Source organism: Hibiscus syriacus, unplaced genomic scaffold (genome assembly GCF_006381635.1).
Source record: "Hibiscus syriacus cultivar Baekdansim isolate YM2019G1 unplaced genomic scaffold, ASM638163v2 tig00109972_pilon, whole genome shotgun sequence".
NCBI lineage: Eukaryota > Viridiplantae > Streptophyta > Magnoliopsida > Malvales > Malvaceae > Hibiscus > Hibiscus syriacus.
In genome coordinates, this window is record NW_024062543.1 from 348807 (window position 1) to 373619 (window position 24813).

Genomic DNA, 24813 nt, shown 5'->3' on the forward strand with positions numbered 1-24813 from the left:
TAATTTGCTTTAAAATAACAAAATGAAGAGTTTATGAGGATTTAAAGATTTGGAGTTTTTGAATGAAATATCGAAATAAAGTTTATATTGAGAATTGGAAGTTGAATTTGACTTGTCATCAAGTTAATTAAGGGATAGGAAGTGTTAGAATAGGAATTTGAACATGTTGCAAAACTAGTATAATTTTTGCAATTACATAGGAATGACTAGATTTGAAGTTAAAGAAGTGATTATGGAATATAAATAAGTTTAAGTATGTGTATTAAAGTTAAGAGTATTAAAGGAAGTGAAATAGGAAGGTTTGAGCTGAAATAATGTGATTTTCGAGCTCAAAATAGGATTTCTGGGCTAGATGAATCGGTACCCATTCAAGGGGAATCGATTCCCCCTCAAACGAATATGAATTTCTAGAATGCTAGAGGGGAATCGATACCCCCAGGGGGGAACCGATTCCCCCATAATGGAAAAAAGAAAGAAAGAAGAGAGACTAAACTATTAATCCCTTCAATTGGTAGGCTATTAGAGGTTAATTTCAAGACTTAGGCATCTGATAATCATCTTGAAAATTATGTTTATGTAGATATTGAACGTGACTTTGCTTCAAAGTAATCGAAGGGTTAGAATTGATTTCATTCAAACAAGGCTAAGGTGAATACATGTGCATAATATGATTATGTTAGTATATTCAGTTCTAGACTTGCGATAATTCTAGATTTAATATCTTGATACATGATTCATTCAATATTATTAAATATGATATGAATGCATACCATATGCATTATGGGATATACTATGCAGATTGTGGTAAGTCTATTTTCCAGATTAGAGCTTATATATGAATGTATGTGTCATATGGGATTGAACGAGTTACGAGATATCTATATTAGGTATATGAAGTGTTTGTGCTGTGTTTGTTATGGTTTATATGTATGAATGAGCATATGTATTGGCATGTTACAGTATAAATATATTATATGAGTTATGAGAACTATAAGTATAGTTGGCATGCCAAGAGTCAAAGAACTACCTATGTCTTTCGAGGTCTTTCGAGACATATGGACAGTATACCTATGTTCTAAGGAACATATGGATAGTTTACCTAGGTTCTTCGGGACCTCTGGACAGTTACCGAGGATCTTTATGACCTCTGGACAGTTACCGAGGATCTTTATGACCTCTGGACAGTTACCGAGGATCTTTATGACCTCTGGACAGTTACCGAGGATCTTTATGACCTCTGGACAGTTACCGAGGATCTTTATGACCTCTGGACAGTTACCGAGGATCTTTATGACCTCTGGACAGTTACCGAGGATCTTTATGACCTATGGACAGTTACTGAGGATCTTTATGACCTCTAGATAGTTACCGGGGTCTTTGTGACCTCTGGATAGGTCCTTCGGGATATTTATATGAGCTGTGGTGACAGCATAGTGATGCACAACCTCAATAGACTCACATATCTACAGTTCTCACAGGTGCACATGGGCTAATAAGAGATAACATGGAATGTACTGTATATGATATATGAGTGTTAGTGATTATTGTATATCCTATAAGATATATGATATGAGCTTAACTGATCATATAAACAAGAGAATAGAAATATGAAAGGTGATAATATGATAATGATAGGAAAGAAGATAATTATATGTATGCGTGGATATGTATATATATATATATATATATATATATATATATATATATATATATATATATATATATATATATGAAAGGTGCATAGTAGGAATTATTACATGTATATGTGGGTATGATGCTGGTATGTGATATGTTAGTAGAAATTGTTCAAGCATGATTACGAGTTAGAGTTTTATTATATGTTTATGCCTCACTAAGTCAACGACTTAGCGTGTGATTGTTTCATACGTAGGTTACAGAAGTGAGAAGAGTAAAGAGCTAAGAGGAGCAGGACAGGTCAGTTCTCCTTACCAAATGTCAGATCAGAAAAGAGGTGAATAATACGTATTTTAATAAATAAAGTTTAGTTGGCATGTAATCAAAAGAATATATATATTGTATAAGCTCTGAATAGTTTTGTAAACGTTTGGAATAAGTTTTAATGTTATGAAAGTTTTAAATTTCCCTATTTTTTTCTATAAGAGTCAAAGTTCGAAAAGTCAATGTGACACCTCAGACTCGTATCCGGGTCGGGTATGGGTTGGAGTGTTACATCTCTCATCGCCAGCCCGATCAAAACCCCTAAGGTCGTTCGGTGCTAGTTGACATTGTTAACCGTGGGGGAAGCTCGCCGTAGTTATTAAATCCCTAGCGTCGCCATTGTTTTTTATATTCCGACAAGTCTAGACACCGATTTGGCTCACGACTGCCATCATTGCACTCCCCACCTCCATCCGCTCAAAACCCGACCGGTGGGTCGGGTTAATGTCGTGGTTGCCGATGTGAGTAAACTATCTGAGCTAATTTTGAACATTTTAAGTTGTTTGGATTGAATATTGAGCTATGATGGATTGATTTAATTATATTATTGCTCAGAGGAGAATCAGTCGTTTAAAAGGGCCTCCGTTGCCGCCGCACACGCTGGTAGTGCGAATGGGCTTATTCCCTGCCCTGGAAGCTTCTGGACCGGTGCAGTCGGTCTAGACCGACCCGAACCGGTCAACCCGACCTGATTGACCTGGCCCAAACTGATTTGACCTGACTCGAATCGTTGACCGGTCAGACCGTTGACTTTTACTTTGATCGAAAAAGTTAAATTTTTTGAAAAATATTATTTTATGTTTTTCGACATCCTGAGTCCAAATCCGAAGTTTGTTTTGCCAAATTCACACCCGGTAAGCCGTTATGTTTTATCTTTGAATTCAAGTTAATTTCTCATTTAAGTTCAGTTTCTGACGTAAGTTCGGTTGCAATGTATCCGAGGAATTATTAGACATTGAATTAAAGTTTGAGGGTAATCTAATAGAGTTTAAATGGTCGATCGTTATGGCACGAAAATCGATATAATACTCTACTACCTTTTGTATGCTTTTCGAAACTCATTGATAGATGGTAAATGCGTGATTGAAATGGTTGGTCCATTAAATGTATTTAACTATCATCGAACTCAGATGTAAATTGGAATAAAGACAGAACATTATATAAGACTCAGACGATTCGAAAAAGAGAAATTGGTAGACCGATCAGAAATAAATCTAAGTTTAATAATTTAATCAATCAATCGATCAATCTCAAGACTCGTAAACTATGATTAATCTAGTTAAAAGTTAGATGTCAGGAATTATGTGGATAAGAAATTATCTAAAATAGTCCTAAGGGGTAAAATTACGAAAATGTCATTGTATTGCAAAAGACCAAGACTTCTCTTGAAGGTGAAAAATAACCCCGAAAGGACATACTGGATCAATTATCGAAAAAATTGTATATGATTGAATTGAAATGAATTATTGAAATATCCTCGAGCTTCATACTAACTATAATAACCTCCAACGATCAAAGGAACAAAATACCCTGAACATTAAAAGAACTAGATTGCATTCAAGCCTAACTTATCGAAAGTATGCCACAGACAAATTTGAATGAAATGATGAAGATGCGCTTAAAGTGTTGAGCACAATAAATGGCTATGATAATGGAGACGACCTGAGAATTCATATCTTGTTACACTTAAACCTTGGAATCATAGATTTAAATTCCGAATTTATATTGGAATGTCCCTGAAATGTAAAATGACCCAAAGAACGTCTAAGCACTGTAATAACTAAATCATCTAGCTTTGAAACGAATAAGTCAACCTCGAATACCAAACGACCTATAAATTCTATTTTCTTAGATAACACCCAGAGACTGAATTATTGAAGGTGTTTTACACGTCTGAATTTCATGAAATGACTAAATTATATGATCAAGTTAAATGGATTGGAAGAACAGTATGTAATTGAATTTCAGAAATGATTGAATTACTATGAAAATTTTAAAGTGATCGGAATAGACTTAACTACTAAATGACCTAAGTACCTTCAAAGACCTAGAATTAAGGAATGACTCAGACAAATTTTGAAACGTTGATAAACTTGTATGTTGTATTGCCCTCAAGGGTTTTAAATCTCATATTAAGCAAGTCAACATTTATTGATATCGTTGCATTATAGAAAAGAAATAAATAATACTAAAATACCTATTCGTCTCTTCAAGAACTGATCAAGGATGATTATGATATTTATCAAATCAATTGGTGCAACCAGTAATAGGAAGTGAATAATAACGAAGTATCACAGTCCGAATGATCAACAAGTATTGTAGTGTTGGGATCATTGGTTCAATTGGACTCAAAATATTGATAATTCAATATATAATCCTGAATACCCCTGATTGTTTAGGTAATGGAATCACTCTCAGTAAATTTGAATCTAGAATTATTCTATATAAAGTTCCTGAAAACCTTATTGATGCATCTGAATCATAACGAGATTCTAAAGTATCAACTTTAAATGTCTGATTAGATCCATTAGTAATTGATCCCTTTCAATAGGACCTCGTTCCTGTAATTCGATCAAATTACATAAATTTCATGTTTTGCTGATAACTATTAAGTGCTTCTGAAAATACTTGGATCATCTAGTGTATTCCCCATGTACTAGAAGACTGTTTTATATGTCTTGAAATGCGATTTATCAAAATTTACTGATTTACTGGCTTATGAACCATGGAGACATGGTATGTGTTATCCAATTACAGTTGTCACCAAAAAATATGAATTGTTCCTGATTTATGGAATCATGGAATTTATTGATTTATGAACTATGGTTTCCTGTTTTCACTGGTTACTACTTGAACTGTTGTAACACCCCAACCCGTATCCGACTCAGATCCGAGTCCAAGGTGTCACATTGACTTTTTAAAACACTTTTCTTTACAATTCAGCAAAATCTTAAATTCATCATTTAAGAAAATGAATACTTTACTTTAATTAAGATCAATTTGTTTTACAAAACATATCAGAGCATATTCAACTCAAGTCTAATAGTACATGCCAACTATATTCAAAAGAACAAAATACATATTAATCATTACTTTTCTGATATGAACTTCGTAAGGAAGATGTTGACCTGTCTTGCTCCTCTTAGTTTCTCTTTTCGCTTTCCAGCCCTACGTGTGAAACATTCACACGCTAAGTCGATGACTTAGTGAGGCATTAAACTTATAAAGGAAACTCTAACTACTTAAACATGTATGAACATATCATCTCATAATGTCACACAAAACAATATAACATTATATATAATGTAATGTACGCATATACACATCACACATTATTTCCATCAATAACCTTATTCTACTATCAATATTATTATCATTTATATCTTTTAATCATATTCTCTTGTACCTAACCTTTTAATCAACATATGACTCATTTAACCAAACAATACACACATAATCATATAAATCATATAATATAATTCATATCACAAAAACATATACATCACATGTATTATGTTTATTGTTATATCTTTGTTAGCCCATGTACATATGTGAGAACTATAGATGTGTGAGTACATAGAGGTTATGCACATATACTGTCACCACAACTCATATAAGATCCCACTAGGGGCATATGAATTTGTCCCGAAGGACCACGTAGAAATGTCTCGAATGACCACTATGTTCTGAATGACCACATAGAACCCTCGACTCTTGGCATGCCAACTATACCTCTAGATCTCATTGCACGTAACATGGGCATTGATACTTATGTTATTTCACATATGCACATTCATATCACATATTCATATAAGCTCATAGTCATGTAGTTCACTTACACATAGATCATTTCCATTTAATTCACATGTCACATATAACATGGTTTAACATATGCTTGTATTCTTTTTCACATAAACACATATACCTCTTCTCATATATCTCATGTAACCATATATATCTTATTTCATAACATATATCATATATATATATACGTTCACTTATCTCATATCATATAATTTAGGTTTTATCCTCTTATGTTCATATCACTATAATGCATACAAGTCATATTCACACAATATCAATCTTAAACATTATTCTACTTATGCAATCATATATATATATATATATATATATATATATCATATAACATTCTTTTATCTCATAGTTATATATCATATTACATATACTTGTATTCACATAGTTTATATTCATCTTTTCTTAATCACATTTATCCGATATAATAACATATATCATATATGTATATAATAACTTAGATCTTTAATATGGAAATAGACTCATCACAAGTCTTATTTCCATAAAACTTCGTATACCTAGTAGTAAGCACTCACCTGGCCTCACTAGTCAATACCGATCTCTTATCTTTTCCTCAATGACTTTCACTTGTCAACTTGTCCGGACCTTGCTCTCGATCTATATCTACACGAATACGAAATTTAATGAATGTCAGGATTCGAATTACTTGCTACGATTCATATCAATAGAAACTAAATAAAACTCCAATTCAACTTTCCAACTTAAATAGTATCGATACTACCCTCACAGTACCGATACCTCTATTCTAGGGTACCGATACCAAAATTTGCTTCAATGTTCCCTGGTATTGATACCCTCTACATAGGTATCGATACCTCTTCCATATGGTATCGATACTATTCATACATGTATCGATACCCCATGCATCAATTCCTCGTAAATTGCTTTGTAGTATCGGTACCCACTCAACAGGTACCGATACCACTTACCCAAAAAATATTTCTAGCCCAAAAATTTCCAACATTTTACCCTAAATTCTAATTATTTACCTCTCTTCATGCCCTTAAACTTATTCATACATATGTAAACCCTCTTTAAACACTATAACACTTCATTATCTTCAATATCTCACTTTAACTCTTGAATTAAAGAATTTCATCAAATTTTCCATGTGTTCTAAATTTATTTCTAATGTTTTAAACTTCTTAATCCTTCTAATGACAAGTCAAATTCATCAATAAAACTTTAAAAACCGCTTTATATCAATAATTCATTTCTACACCCTTAATAAAATTTCCTTTCTATATCTTCATTCTTGATGTTTTAAGCTAATATAAGCTTTTCCTAAGCTTATATAACAACTAAGGAATTAAACCCAACTTAAAAATCTAAGAATTAACCAGCTGAAATTAACTCACCTCTTGCTCTTGAAGTCCACGACTGAAGAAGAAAAAGAAAGTTTTTGGAGAAATCTACTATTTTTTCTCTTAATCCCCACGTGTTTTATAGCCTACAAAAGAAAGATAAAAATCTTTCTTGTCAAATGACCATTTTACCATTCTTTCTTTCCATCTTTACTAATCAATCCTACTCACATAATTTTTAATTAAATCCCTAAACTTTTAACTTATTTTAAAATTGAGCACAAAGTTTCCAAAACTTACATTTTAGTCACTAGCTATGATTTTGGGATGTTACAAATCTCCCCTCATTTTAAGAAAATTCGTACTCAAATTTTCATTACACACATTGATAAGAACATATCTTCTAATGTTCTCATATTGCTTCATTTACTTAATCTTTCATTTCTTTAATTCTTTAACTACATTTTTCTTTATACATTCATCTACTGTCACTTATCATATAAACAATAACCAGTAATCTCAATCCTTTCCATTCAAAATCATGACTTAAACTGCTTCATTATTAATCTCTAATTACCTTACTATAATAATAACCAAACATTTTGTTCTTATATCATCTAAAAGATAACACTCTTATCTTACTTGATCTTTTTAAACTCTATCATTTTCATTTCTTTCTCCATTTATCCTTTCATAATCATGATCTCCTTATAACATAACTAAACCATATCTTTCCCCCGTTTCTCATACTCTTGTCACATCACTTATACTTATCTCTGATTACTCATCTTTATTACATCTTCATAACTCTTATAATCCATATGAATTGCCCAAAATCTTGTTCTTATACAAAATCCTTATTATATTTACCATATACATATTCTACTACTATCTTTAGCGTCCTTTGGATACACCACCATATCCAAATCCAAATCATACTTGATTAACTTAGCCTTATATTTTTTCTAAATCTTACAACTTCATCACATTTACTATTACAGCTAGTCAATCGTAACTGTTCAATCTAGGGCACAAGACCTAATCAACTAATCATATACATCTTTTCCAATCGGGATTATCTCAATAATAGTTTACTTAACTTATCAAATCCACATTCATTCTCATACACCATGTAATTTCCGTTGTTCAAACTCAATATTCTAACTTCCTTTGTCTTATAAACTGATCACCTATGTACCGATTCTTAAACTCTTCTTATCAATTCTTAGCTTCACTCAAACATATGAATCCTCACCTTCTTCACTATATCACATTTATATGATCAAAATTATACAACTATATCCATATCCATATCCACTTCATATTTGGTTATCTTAACCTGACAATATCTTAAAATCTTATAACTCTAATACATTTTTCATCACATCATCTTGTTAGCCAACACTAACTCTTTCCATCTAGAATGCAAACCCTTATCATATACACACTCTTACTTATACCCAGTATTATCCCTTTGTTTCAAATTCATAACTCTGGTTTCATTTATCTTATAAACTTATCACGGATGTACTTATTTTTGAACTCTTCTACAAATTCTAACTATATCATTTGATCTTTTAACGTTCTTATAGTGACACTTATTCACCATATATTATCTTATCCACGAAATAACAAAACTACTCCCTATTACTTTTCCAATTCAAAACAGTAGAAACCATCTAACGTTATTCTAACATGATTTCAACTTTCTGAAATCCACCCTTTAATCTTACGATGCACTTCCTGAGGTGTCCACTCTTCATCCTTCCTGGCTAGAGCAGTTGAAATGCTATCACCATCAGGTCTATCACTTCTTTCGAAACTCTCATTATCATACTTATATTATAACGTATCAATATGATTCTATTAGCAAGACAGTACACTCCTTACACTATCAGATCAGAATTTTTCACTTTATATTGGCATGTATATAATTTAAAACTCTTTTACCTTCGGTTTAAGCCTAGAATCGACTAAACCTTAGCTCTGATACCATTAAATATAACACCCCAACTCGTATCTGACCCTCACATTGACTTTTTAAAATGCTTTTCTTTACAATTCAACAAAATCTTAAATTCATAATTTAAGAAAATGAATATTTTACTTTAATTAAGATCAATTAGTTTTACAAAACATATCAGAGCATATTCAACTCAAGTCTAATAGTAAATGCCAACTATATTCAAAAGAACAAAATACATATTAATCATTACTTTTCTTATCTGAACTTCGTAAGGAAAATGTCGACTTGTCTTGCTCCTCTTAGTTTCTCTTCTCACTTTCTAAACCTACGTGTGAAACATTCACACGTTAAGTCGATAACTTAGTGAGGCATTTAACTTATAAAGGAAACTCTAACTACTTAATATGAACATATCATCTCATAATGTCATACAAAACAATATAACATTATATATAATGTAATGTACGCATATACACATCACACATTATTTCCATCAATAACCTTATTCTACTATCAATATTATTATCATTTATATTTTTTAATCATATCTTCTTGTACCCAACCTTTTAATCAATATATGAGTCATTTAACCAAACAATACACACATCATCATATAAATCATATAATACAATTCATATCACAAAAACATATACATCACATGTAATATGTTTATTTTATCTCTTTGTATTTTATCTCTTTGTTAACCCATGTACATATGTGAGAACTATACATATATGAGTACATAGAGGTTGTGCACATATGTTGTCACCATAAATCGTATAAGGTCACACTAGGGGTGTAACACCCTCAACCCGTACCCGACCCGGATACGAGTCCGAGGTGTCACATTAACTTTTCAAACTTTGACTCTTGACGAAAAATCAAGGAAATTTAAAACTTTCATCAAAATAACATTGTTACTTTACACAAGTTAACCAAAATAAGACAAAACTGATCAGAGCATTTGTAACATACACTTTTCTTATATGCCAACACTATACACAACAAAAGACATACTTTATCCGTTACTTCTGATATAATCTTCTAGCAGTGCTGTTGTTCTTGCCACCCTATTTCCGCTCTTCCTGATTCTTGGTATATACGAGTAAATCACTTACACGTTAAGTCATAGACTTAGTGAGACATATAAATATAATAAAATTGCATTCCGTATGAATATGAACATACAATCTATCCATCCAATCATGTCATATACAATTCAATGTAAACAATAATAATATGGTAACATATAACTATAACAATGCAATTACCTTTGATAACCTTTTATAGGCCCATATATATTTTTGAGAACTCAAGGTATTCGAGTATATTGAGGTTGTGCACTATACTGTCACCACAGTTCGTATGGGTCCCACTAAGGGTTATGAAATTTATCCCAAAGGACATATGTATTGTATTTGTCCCGAAAGACCACTCCTTAAGAACCATATACATATTTCAGTGGATCAAATCCGTCTCAAAAGACCCTGTAAATATTCCAAAGGATACATATATATCCCAAAGGACCACGTAGAACCATCGACTCTTGGCATGCCAACTATACCTATAGCTCTCAAATCGTATACCATGGACATTATTCTTATGTTTCATATATTCATGTATTTATGTCATTTCTCTTATGATCACATAACTTATATCACTTACCATGTCACATGTTCATTTGAATCTATTCACATATATCATTTATCAAATCATATGAACATGTATACTTTATGAATGTATCATAATAATTATCATGTATGCATGTTCATAAATATTGTGCTATGAAAATCAACATAGGAATTAGACTTATCGCAAGTCTTATTCCATTGTACCATACTTCTAATATGTACTCACCTTAGCCTTGCTTTGACTCGATTCTAATCCTTCAATTGTTTCGTAACGAGATTATGTTCTAAATCTACATAGTAATACATTGATACATATCAGTATACTAATTGATATATTCTAAACTATCACTCTTTAGGCTAAAAAGAAAATTATTTTTATCTTTTAATGAAGGTATGCATCGATGCACTACACCATGTATCGATACATCCCTTGACGGGTACATCGATGCACTATCTATGCATCGGTCCATAAATCACATTCGATGTTTTTATTTTAAAGGAGTGTATCGATGCACATGATGTGCATCGATACACCTTGAACCATTTATGGGATTTATCCTTGATGCATCGGTACACATTGAATGTGCAACGATGCACATAGCCCAGAAATATTATTTTAGCACGAAAATATCTTCATAATCTTCTCAACACTTTACATTTTCTCTCTTTTTATATCCCTAACTTGCATACTCTTACTTAAACTAATTATTATCCATTACATACCTCTAAAACTTAGAAATCCAATTCTCCATATAGAATTTAAGAATCTCACTCAACTTCCAACATGTTCTTAATCTAATTCTAACACTTCCTATTCCTTAATTAGCTTGATGACAAGTCAAATCCCACTTCTAATTCTTATTATGAACTCTAATCCAAGATTTCACTTTTCTACTTCCTTTCTTTAATTATTCATGTACTCCTCATCTTATAGTTTTAAGATAATTTAAGCTTTCCTTAAGCTTAGTTATCATCTAATGATCATAAATCAATCTTAAATTTAACAAGAAACTAACTAACCAAAAACTCACCTTTGTTTTGGGTTCCCACGCATGAAGGAAGAAGAAGAGAAAGAGAACTCTGGAAGCTTGTAGATTTCTCTTCCCTTCTACGTGGTTAATATAACATTTCTTTAATTAATTATTTTCCTTATAAAATGCCCTTTTGCCCTTCAATTCACTTAATAATTACTAACAATCCTTCCAGATAAATCATTAAACTATTCAATCATCCTACTTAAATCATCAAATTCTGAAGTTTTACAATTTAGTCATTAACCTGTATTTTTAGATGTTACAAATCTCCCCCCTTTTTAGAAAATTCATCCTCGAATTTTCATTGCACAAGGAGATAAGATATTGTCTACACATCTACTATTCATTTTCACATATCACCTCTTCAATAAATCTTTTGTGCTATCATAACCTTTACTCCATTACTTTAATTCTTCCATTACCTTTTTCCTTGATACTCTCACATTCCTTTCATATCCCTTATACTTATCCCTCCTTATCATTTTAAACTTTTCTGTCAATTCTTACTTCATCCAAACATACAAATCCTTTATCTTTATTACACTCACTATCATACTACTTTATTATTCAACTCATTTCTTCCAATAAAACATACCCCACCATCAAACCATTCATATACTATACATTCTTCCCAATCAAAAATAGTTCGCACTCCATTTACTTAACTTATCAAACCTTCATTCTCACTTATCCATAATACAATTTCATTGGTTCTTATTCAAACATTCCATTTACCTTTGTCTTATAAACTGATTACTGATGTATATATTTTCCAATTCCTCCAAAATAATAGTATACATCACTTGTTCTTTTAATATTCCCCTAATAACACTCATTCCTTCTACCTTATCTTGTCACTGAACTAAAGAAACTACTTTATTTCAGAACGATAAAGATCCTCTAATTCTATAGTTTCCAAAAACGATAAAGATCCTCTAATTCTATAGTTTCCAATCTTACTTCAAATCATTTGAATAATAATTCCATCAATTTAACAGGGAATTCATTTATCTGAATTCTAATGGAACATTCTCAACATATATTATTTATCCTAACACTGTACCCTAACAAATTTTTCACTTCCATATCACTATAAATAACTTCTAATTGAATTCTCAATTCTCACATCAATTTACTACTAATATATGAATATGCAAGTATAGATCAATCAATATCATAATGTATCTATTACATAATAAAAAGGTACCTGTTATCATCTCTGGATCATCAAAATCTTCATTAGCATTAATATTATACACTCGAGCAGTGGAGCATATTTCCTGTTGACTAGAGGATTCAAGTTGACTTCTACCTCTTCTCCTTTGAGACATCGAAGCAGATCGCTCCGACTGTACTGGTTCTCCTGTCCCCAATGGATAATCTCTCATGAAATATCCTACTTTACCACATCGGAAACAAGCTCCAGTAATTGCCCTACATATTTCGCTATGGCTTCTTTCACAAATTTCACATTGTTTAATTTGACTCTGTTGTGCTCGTCCATCACCAGACCCTACAGATTGAGTTTGTCTAGCTCTCATCTTATTTGAATCTCTTGCAACGGATGCCATCGACTCTGATTGTGCTTGAGGTCGGAACCCAAAATCTCTACTTCTCTTAGGTGGTACAAAACTTGATGAAGCCCCAGTTCTTTTAGATGTTTGGGTTCTTTGATTCCCAAATCTTTCATTTTGAGCTCTCTCTAAGGCTTTAACACGATTTAATACCTCTTGAAATGAGGACAAGTTTAATACTATCAGCATCTCCTTTAACCTTGGGTGAAAACCCTCAACAAACCATTGACACGAATCTTTTTCTATCGAAATTAACTCGGCCGTAAAATGACTTAACTTGTTAAATTCACACTCATATTCATAAATAGTGCGATCCAATTGCTTCAGGTTCAAGAATTCTTGCTTTATTTGCCTGATAAACTGGTCTCTTATATACTTGTGTTTAAACCCTTCTAAGAACAACGACCGGGTCAATTGGTCACTTGTCATTCTCAGAGTGACGTTTGTCCACCAGATTCTCGCTTGCCCACGAAGCAATGAGACTACTCCATCTAACTTCATTACATTAGAACAGTGGAGACCATCTAACATAAGTTTTACATCATTAAGCCAAAGGTCCGCAATAACAGGACCTTCTTTGGCTTCACCTTTAAACTCTGGTGCTCATAAACCCTTCAACTTCTTTGCAACATTCATTCTCGAAGTTGAATTAACAGAAGGTTGAAAACGCGCAAATACCGCGTCCAGTGTTTTGAAGAACACATCTTGATCAGTTACAGGCACTCCAAAAGGTGCATGTTCTTCACCTTGCCTGGCCAGGGCAGGTGAATTACTACTTTCAGCGGGACTATCATCTCCCTCTTCACTTCTAGAGCTACCATGTCTGAACATCTATAAGAACATAATCATATCATTCTATTAGCAAAACAACATACTTACTATTATATCATATCAGAAGTTTTCACTATTTTATTGGCATTGATACTTTATAGGACACTCTAGACTCCAGTTTATGCTGAGAATCGACTAAATCGTAGCTCTGATACCATTAAATGTAACACCCTCAACCCATACCTGACCCGGATACGAGTTCGAGGTGTCACATTGACTTTTCAAACTTTGACTCTTGACAAAAAAAAAAAGGAAATTTAAAATTTTCATTAAAATAACATTGTTACTTTACACAAGTTAACCAAAACAAGACAAAACTGATCAGAGCATTTGTAACAAACAATTTTCTTACATGCCAACACTATACACAATAAAAGACATATTTTGTCTATTACTTCTGATCTGATCTTCTAACAGTGTTGCTGTTCTTGCCACCCTATTTTCGCTCTTCCTGATTCTTTGTACCTACGTGTAAATCACTCACACGCTAAGTCATAGACTTATTGAGACATATAAATATAATAATAATACATTTCGTATGAATATGAACATGCAATCTATCCATTCAATCATGTCATATACAATTCAATGTAAACAATAATAATATGGTAGCATATAACTATAACAATGCAATTACCTTTGATAACCTTTTATAGGCCCATGTACATTTTTCAGAACTTAAGGTATTCGAGTATATTGAGGTTATGCACTATGCTGTCACCACAGTTCGTATGGGTCCCACTAAGGGCTATGAAATTTTTCCCAAAGGACCTATGTATTCTATTTGTCCCGAATGACCACTCCTTAAGAACCATATACATATTCCAGTGGATAAAATCTGTCTTAAAAGACCCTGTAAATATTCCAAATGATACATATATGTCCCGAAGGACCACGTAGAACCCTGGACTCTTGGCATACCAACTATACATATAGCTCTCATAGCGTATACCATCGGCATTATTCTTATGTTTCATATGTTCATGTATTCATGTCATTTCTCTTGTGATCACACAACTTATATCACTTACCATGTCACATGTGCATTTGAATCTATTCACATATATCATTTATCAAATCATATGAACATATATACTTTATGCATGTATCATAATAATTATAATGTATGCATGTTCATAACTATTGTGCTATAAAAATCAACATAGGAATTAGACTTATCGCAAGTCTTATTCCATTGTACCATACTTCTAATATGTACTCACCTTAGCCTTGCTTTGACTCGATTATAATCCTTCAATTGTTCCGGAACGAGATTATGTTCTAAATCTACATAGTAATACATTGATACATATCAGTATACTAATTGATATATTCTAAATTATCACTCCTTAGGCTAAAAAGAAAGTTATTTTTATCTTTTAATGAAAGTATGCATCGATGCACTACATCATGTATCGATGCATCCCTTGACGGGTGCATCGATGCATTATCTATGCATCGGTGCATAAATCCCATTCGATGTTTTTATTTTAAAGGAGTACACCGATACACCTTGAACCATTTCTGGGATTTATCCTTGATGCATCGGTACACATTGAATGTGCATCGATGCACATAGCCCAGAAATGTTATTTTAGCACGAAAATCTCTTCCTACTCTTCTCAACACTTTATATTTCCCCTCATTTTATATCCCGAACTTGCATACTCTTACTTAAACTAATTATTATCCATTCCATACCTCTAAAACTTAGAAATCCAATTCTACATATAAAATTTAAGAATCTCACTCAACTTCCAACATGTTCTTAATCTAATTCTAACACTTCCTATTCCTTAATTAGCTTGATGACAAGTCAAATCCCACTTCTAATTCTTATTATGAACTCTAATCCAATATTTCACTTTTCTACTTCATTTCTTTAATTCTTCATGTACTCCTCATCTTATGGTTTAAAGACAATATAAGCTTTTCTTAAGCTTAGTTATCATCTAATGATCATAAACCAATCTTAAATTTAACAAGAAACTAACTAACCAGAAACTCACTTTTGTTTTGGGTTCCCACGCATGAAGGAAGAAGAAGAGAAAGAGAACTCTGGAAGCTTGTAGATTTCTCTTCCCTTCCACGTGGTTAATATAACATTTCTTTAATTAATTATTTCCCTTAAAAAAGACCCTTTTGCCCTTCAATTCAGTTAATAATTACTAATAATCCTTCCAGATAAATCATTAAACTATTCAATCATCCTACTTTAATCACCAAATTCTGAAGTTTTACAATTTAGTCACTAACCCGTATTTTGGGATGTTACAAGGGGCATATGAATTTATCCCGAATGACCACGTAGAAATGTCTCGAATGACCACTATGTCCCGAATGACCACATAGAACCCTCGACTCTTGGCATGTCAACTATATCTCTAGCTCTCTTTACACATAACATGGGCATTGTCGCTTATGTTATTTCACATATACACATTCATATCACATATTCATATTCATATAAGCTCATAGTCACGTAGTTCACTTACACATAGATCATTTCCATATAATTCACATGTCACATATAACATGGCTTAACACATGCTTGTATTCTTTTTCACATAAACACATATACCTCTTCTCATATATCTCATGTAACCATATATATCTTATTTCATAACATCTATCATATATACATACCTTCACTTATCTCATATCATATAATTTAGGTTTTATCCTCTTATGTTCATATGACATATAATGCATACAAGTCATATTCACACAATATATATCTTAATCATTATTCTACTTATGCAATCATATATGTATATATCATATAACATTCTTCTATCTCATAGTTATATATCATATTACATATACTTGTATTCACATAGTTTATATTCATCTTTTCTTAATCACATTTATCCGGTTTAATAACATATATCATATATTTATATAATAACTTAGATCATATCTTATAATTTATGTTTCACTCTCTTATCTTTACATAAATCACTAACTTATGTCATACTTATGCACATATACAAATCATAACAAACACATGCTTGTGTTCATGAATTCATATACTTTAATATGGAAATAGACTCAATCACAAGTCTTATTTCCATAAAACTTCGTATACCTAGTAGTAAGCACTCACCTGACCTCACTAGTCAATACCGATCTCTTATATTTTCCTCTATGACTATCACTTGTCAACTTGTCCGGACCTTGCTCTCGATCGATATCTACACGAATACAAGATTTAATGAATGTTGAGATTCGAATTACTTGCTACGATTCATATCAATACAAACTAAATAAAACTCCAATTCAACTTTCCAACCTAAGTAGTATCGGTACTACCCTCACAGTACTGATACTCCTATGCTAGGGTACCGATACCAAAATTTGCTTTGATGTTCCTTGGTATCAATACCCTCCACATAGGTATCGATACCTCTTCCGTATGGTATCGGCACTGTTCATAAAGGTATCGATACCCCATGCATCAATTCCTCATAAATTGTCTTGTATTATCGGTACCCACTCAATAGGTATCGATACCACTTACCTAAAAAATGCTTCTAGCCCAAAAGTTTCCAATACTTTACCCCAAATTCTAGTTATTTACCTCTCTTCATTCCCTTAAACTTATCCATACATATGTAAACCCTCTTTAAACACTATAACACTTTATTATCTTCAATATCTCACTATAACTCTTGAATCAAAGAATTTCATCAAACTTTCCTTGTGTTCTAAATTTATTTCTAATGTTTTAAACTTCTTAATCCTTCTAATGACAAGTCAAATTCATCAATAAAACTTAAAAAACCTCTTTATATCAATAATTCATTTCTACACCCTTAATAAAATTTCCTTTCTATATCTTCATTCTTGATGTTTTAAGCTTATTTAAGCTTTCCTTAAGCTTTTATAACAAGTAAGGAATAAAACCCAACTTAAAAAATCTAAGAATTAACCAGCTGAAATTAACTCACCTCTTGCTCTTGAAGTCCACAACTGAAGAAAAAGAAGAAAATTTCTAAAGAAATCTTCCCTTTTTCCTCTTAATCCCCACGTGTTTTATAGCCTACAAAAGAAAGATAAAAATCTTTCTTGTCAAATGACCATTTTACCCTTCTTTCTTTCAATCTTTACTAATCAATCTTACTCACATAATTTCTAATTAAATCCCTAAACTTTTGACTTATTTCGAAATTGAGCACAAAGTTTCCAAAATTTACATTTTAGTTACTAGCTCTGATTTTGGGATGTTACAACTATTTTATTGGGATTATCTGGGTAGGCTAAAGGTTCAGTTTTGATCAAGCTGGTAAATTCTTATGGACCTAAGGTGAACCTTGGGTAGGCTCTGAGGCCCCGAAAAACTTTTTTTGGTAGGCTTTCAGGCCCCAAGGCATTCCCTTGGGTTAATCATGGGACTATATATGGTATACATGTGGAGGATAATTATATGGTTTATTTCATTGTTACATTTACGAGATTTTACTATATCATGATTTAGATATTACGGTTTATGGTTAAAATTGATTTATACTAGATTTTATATGGGTAGGATTCTGGAGTTTGGAGGTTCAGTCCTAATCCAGTTGGTAAATCCTTACGGACCTAAAGATACCCTTGGGTAGGCCCATATGCCCCAAGGCATTCCCTTAGATTGGCTCCCTTTACTGTGTGCTTAGGGTAATCCATTATGGATGCAGTTATGGGGAACTGCATAACGATGTTCGGTTGGAGGGTTCTATTATGGTTTTGAAAACATGTTTTAAACGGTTACTATTTTAAAAAGATCTATATTTTTCATTGGTTTTGGTTGGAACACACTAGTCACCCTATTTCAATCTCCTAAAAACATTGTACTCTGAATGTTTTCTATGAATTGAGATCTTCATGGCTTTTACTCGATGAATTACCAGTAGACCCCATCTTATCCCAAAAACCTGTATACGTATGATTCAATAAGGAAATTTTATTGTTTTACATTTATATGCATGTCCTATAGCATCAATACGTAGTTATGTATTACTAAGCTTCCCAAAACTCACTTTTTAACTTATTATTTCAAGTTAAACTAATCAAACATGTGCAACTATTGACATCAGTAAGGGAGTTCCACTGGCGTTGGTTGCGGAGTACGGTGCATGTGATTAGGGGGCATGTAGGTTGTATTTTGTTTTATATATGAATCTGATAATCTATTTTATTTTTGAATACTAGTAAATTTTACTTTTGTATTTATAAATTGATTTTATGATTTTACATGTTTTCACAAAAAAATTAATTTTTCTGAGATTTTTACGGTGGGTCACTCTAGTAACCCTAATGTGACACCCCAAATCGGATCGGGCCACTCAAGTGATCCTAATGTGACACCCCAAATCAGATCAGCCCACCCGCATCAGTCTGATGGGGTTACAAAAGTATGGATATTGATCTAATTCATCTCATTAATATTTGTAGTACACTTCATTTAGTTTAATTTTTATTTCAGTTTATAAAATTTCAATTAAATTCAAATTAATAAGTAGTCTTTATGTCACATTACCGAGGGTCTCGTTTCAAAAAATATGTCTTCTGGCCGCTTTACTAGGGCTAACTAGTAAAAGGCCTAGAGCCGGAAGCGATATTAGAAACTAATCGCGTCCCAATAAAAAATATCATTATTGTATTCGTTTAGAAGAAAAACAAAAATTGCATTCTCATTATGACCTTACAAAACGACAATTACTTAAATACGTTGGTATTGCCAGAAAAGCCTAAAGGCTAACAGGTCATATTTTACTACAATTAGTTAACCATAAACATATTTTAGTTAATGGGCGTACAATAGATATACCAAATATATATTATATAATTTATAAACGTATAAAATATTTATAATTAATAAAATATTATTTTTTGGTACAATAAAATTTAGGTTAAAATATACGTAAGATTCAATTAGGATTTACATAGAAATTTACAAATTATCTACTAAAAGTGACGATAGTAGAATTCAAACTTGACCTTATAAACTCAAATTATTAAATTACAACCACTTATATCAACGATGTTGGCATAATTATTATTAAGATATTATAAAATGCATAACTCAAATCCTTATTTTTGATTGATTAATATCTTAATTTATTAAAGCTCTTTAGAATATATCAATTAGCCAAATTAATAATTAATCTATTAATATACAATTTATTTAGGTTAATATGTTACATTTTTTAATAATGAATGTATCATTATGTTGTAAATGAGACAAAATAAATCTTAAGTTATTCGAGTTTGGTTCGATCAAAATTTGATAAACATATAATTCGAATTCGAGATCGATTTAATTTCTTAACGAGTTGAAATAAACTACTTAATATTTAACTTGAAATAACTCCAAAAAATAATACATCAAACTTATATTATTTAAATTAATATAATATTATATATTTTTATAAAATAAAAATATAATTTTAAATTTACATATATTTAAAGTTTAAATTCGAGTTTAAACATTAATCGAATAAAATAAAATAATTTATATTCAATTATTTTAAATTCAAATCAAATTTCAATTTTTGATATTAAATTTGAATCACATTTAATAATTTAAATTTTTTAAAATCAAATCAAACTCAATATATTCAAATTCCACTGTTGAAAAGACAAAGAACTGTTGATGGAAAACTCCATCTTGTTTCGGTCTCAGTCCCAGTGTCAGTGTTACTGATATTTTAAACCTTCTAATTTACCCTTTGACCAGTCCTTTTTACTTTTCCCTAAATAAATTATTAATTAATGACTATTATCATTACTATTTATTGGTTCCGTATAGTCTGAAAATAGATATAGATCGATTCGTACATAAAAGCGATAAGATAAGATAAGATAAGATCGTCTTTTCATCGTATATTTTTCCTAAAAATATTACTTTTCACCGTGGGTTCCACCGAATAACTTTTTTTTACCCTGAACTCCTTGGTAATTTCGAACTCCCAAAACGCACTTTTCCATCATATAATCAAACGTAAACTATGTGATTAATATCTAAATTATTATTTTAGTATTTAAATTTTTAATATTTTTATAATCATATTTGAAATTTATTTTTTGTTTCATTTAACGTTACAGTATAAAATTTTAAAAATTTGAAAAAAAAAATTTAGTTACTAAAACGAATAAAAATTGATAGTAAACTCATTAAGCCTTTAATGGTGGGTACTAAAATGAAATAAAACTAAATATTAAGTATGATTTTGAAAATAATAAAAATTTAAAGCTATAATCAAACGCTTCATATTTACCTACCTATCCTACATCTCTAGCCGTCCGATCCCTTCCTCTAAAACCCCGCTGTCGTTTTGGCTCTTACTTTAATTAAGAACAATGGCTTAATACTAATAATTATTAGGGTAAAGTATAGTAATAGTCACTGAACTTTTTAAAAGCTTTCATTTAGGTCTTTCTAACTTTTAAAACATATAATACAATCCTCCAACATTTAATTTGTTTGCAATATGGTCCTTGACGTAACTGGTCGTTTGACGTCGTTACACTGTCGTTAGTACGTTTGCAATATGATCACTGAACTTTTCAGGCGCTTGTATTTAGGTCCCCAACTTTTAAAACTTGAAACACAATCCTTAATTTCATTCTAAACCCCAAATTCCTTTTCGATCTCAATTTTCCTTTTTCGCTTCTCTCTTCTCATTTCCAGCGTAACTTTTGAGTATGAGATGCATGTGAAATTCTAATCTAACTTTGAATTATATGGAGGTGTTGACTTGAATAAGGGTCTATTGAGAGAAGATCCGACCAATGGACTATCAGGACCATCAATGATTCAAGGTGTAATGTTAGATACAAGTCATCTCAAGTGAAGCATAGATGTTCGATGAAATGCTTGTGAGAAAAAATGAGGTTAGAAATGCAGAGTTGACAAATACTTCTAAGATGAACTAAGTGCCATTGTTGAAAGTCACCAACAAAGTTGGAATTATATTATATAAATGTCATATAATAATTTATTCGTTTAATCCTTATAGTTAAAGATTTTTCTAACAAATGATCAAATATAATGAAATCTCAAACAGCGCATTCACCTCTCACCTTCTTTCGCTCACATGCACTCTTGTTTGGTTTTTGTTCTTCAATTTTCTGCCATGTAAAATTGTAAACCCAAACATTACTTTGTCTTTCAGCTTTTTTTTACAAATAAAAAATGGAGGAAGAATTGTTGAAACGCAACACCGATTGCGTTTATTTTTTAGCCTCTCTTCACTTGCAATAAGGTATTTATTTTCTCTTTTGGGCTATCCGGAAGTAAGATTTTCCTCTTTCGCACTTTCTTATTTTTAGCTCGCATTATGTGTTTTTTGTTGAAATTTTTATGTTTCTGGAACTGCATGTCAATGATATGAATATTCAATGTTAGTTTTGAACCAAAACCATCTAATTTTCTTTTTTTATTCTTAATCAAAACTTTTAGTATTCCTTATGAAAGATATTCAGTCCACCATAATAGAAGTGAGAGAGGGTCATAGGCTATTTTTTTTATTCTTGTTTGATTTTTCTTTAAATTAGGGAATTTGTTGTAAGTATCGACATAGTGAAATTGCCAGACTCAATTCGAAAGACTGCTGGTACTAGTTTACTAGGAATTGTATTGATCCGACATGTGATTTTCGGCGTCCTGTGAGCTCGTATTCTTTTTAACAAGTTCATGTTGATTATGAGACTGATATATCGTGAACGAATTAGATTTTTTACATGTTTTGGAAATTTTACAGTTGAATTGTATTGAATTATAGCTTTAGAAGACAATTATGTATGCACGCAACTCGAAAGGAATCATTACAGGGTAGTATATTTGGAGTACCTACTTGACCCTGTCATGATACCTTTCGAGTTGCGAAAGAGACTGAGAGGTGTCTGTTGGAAAATCTTTAACCACAAGGATTAAACGAATAAATTATTATATGACATTTATACAAAATAATTCAAACTTTGTTAGTGACTTTCAACAATGATACTTAGTTCATCTTGGTAGTATTTGTCAACTCTGCATTTCTAACCCCATTTTTTTCTCACAAGAATTTTATCGAAAATCTATGCTTCACCTGAGATGACATGTATCTAACATTACACCTTGAATTGTTGATGGTCCTGATACTCCTTTAGTCGGGTCTCTCTCAATGAACCCTTATTCAAGTCATCACCTCCACATAATTCAAAGTTAGATTGGAAATTTTCATGCATCCCCGACTTAAAAGTTACGCTGAAAATGAGAAGAGATAAGAGAAAAAAGAAATTCGAGATCGAAAAGGAATTTAGGGTTTATAATGAAATTGAGGAATGTGTTGCAAGTTTTAAAAGTTGGGGGACCTAAATGCAAGCGTCTGAAAAGTTCAGTGACCATATTGTAAACGTTATAACGGCAGTGTAACGACATCAAACTGGCGGTTACGTCGAGAACCATATTGTAAACGGACTAAATGTTAGAGGATTGCATTGCAAGTTTTAAAAGTTGGGAGACCTAAATGAAAGATTTAGAAAAGTTAAGTGACATTACTATACTTTACCCTAATTATTATATCTTGCCCTAATCTGACGTGGCACTCACACGTTTTGCACGGCTCTGATCTGCACTATAAAGTCCCACTCAACTCCGCTTGCGCTTCATATTCACATCTTTTTCTCCTATTTCTCTGAGGTTTTGTTTTCTGGGGATTTTGCTTAGAAGAGGATGGGTGAGAGTAGGCAGACTGGGAAGGTGAAGTGGTTCGATGATCAGAAGGGGTATGGCTTTATAACCCCCGACAACGGCGGCGACGATTTGTTTGTTCATCAGTCCGCCATCCAATCCGAGGGTTTCCGTAGCCTCGCCGACGGCGAAGAGGTCGAGTTCGTTATCGATTCTTCTGAAGGACGCACCAAGGCCCTTGAAGTCACTGGCCCCAACGGCAACCCCGTCCAAGGCGCCACGAGATCCGGACGGGGCGGCGGTGGTGGCGGCGGCGGTTACGGTGGCGGTGGATACGGTAGCGGTGGCTATGGTGGTGGTGGATATGGTGGTAGTGGTGGATCTGGAGGCTATGGTGGAGGTGGTAGAAGAGGTGGATATAGTGGCGGTGGTGGAGGCGGAGGCGGCGGTGCTTGTTATAAGTGCGGTGAGATGGGCCATTTGGCGCGTGATTGTGGACAGGGTGGCGGCGGAGACAGATATGGTGGTGGCGGTGGCGGATATGGCGGCGGCGGTGGAGGAGGTATAGCTTGTTACAAATGTGGAGGATCTGGGCATTTCGCTAGGGAGTGTCCCAATAGCGGTCGCTAGTTTCGAATGCGGTTAAATGTATCTTTCACATCTCCATCTAAACCACCTTTTCTCTTTCGCTCCTTTTGTTTTGGTTATTGCTATCCTATGTTATGATACTTTTTGTTTCTTTTTTTCTGGGTTTTTGAAGATGGATTGCTCCTAGTCCTAGTCAGTTTACTTGTTTTTGTTTCTTGGGTTTTTTATTTAATGGGCACTTTCCTTGGTCTTACAGTGGAGTGGATTTTAGTCTTGATGTGCACAATGATGAAAAGGAGATTATGTTTAAATCCCTCTCTCGCTGTTATCTGTGTTTGTATAGATATATTATATAAATACAAACTGATGGTTTGGCTCAGCTCTTACCTTCCATGAGTATCATTTTCAAGTATATGATAAGATCAGATATATCT

At 32.4% G+C, this 24813-nt stretch overlaps 1 protein-coding gene across 1 annotated transcript; it reads left to right on the forward strand.

Annotated features, from left to right (window-relative positions):
* The first annotated feature begins 23785 nt into the window (after positions 1-23785).
* On the forward strand, positions 23786-24674 carry LOC120211236 (glycine-rich protein 2-like). Its single transcript, XM_039209829.1, has one exon. It carries the CDS (start codon positions 23834-23836, stop codon positions 24419-24421), a length of 588 nt encoding a protein of 195 aa, XP_039065760.1. The 5' UTR covers positions 23786-23833; the 3' UTR covers positions 24422-24674.
* Positions 24675-24813: the final 139 nt, after the last annotated feature.

What these genes read in the sequence shown, in the direction of transcription:
- LOC120211236 (XM_039209829.1), top strand. Translation starts at nt 23,834, where the DNA reads ATGGGTGAGAGTAGGCAGACTGGGAAGGTGAAGTGGTTCGATGATCAG.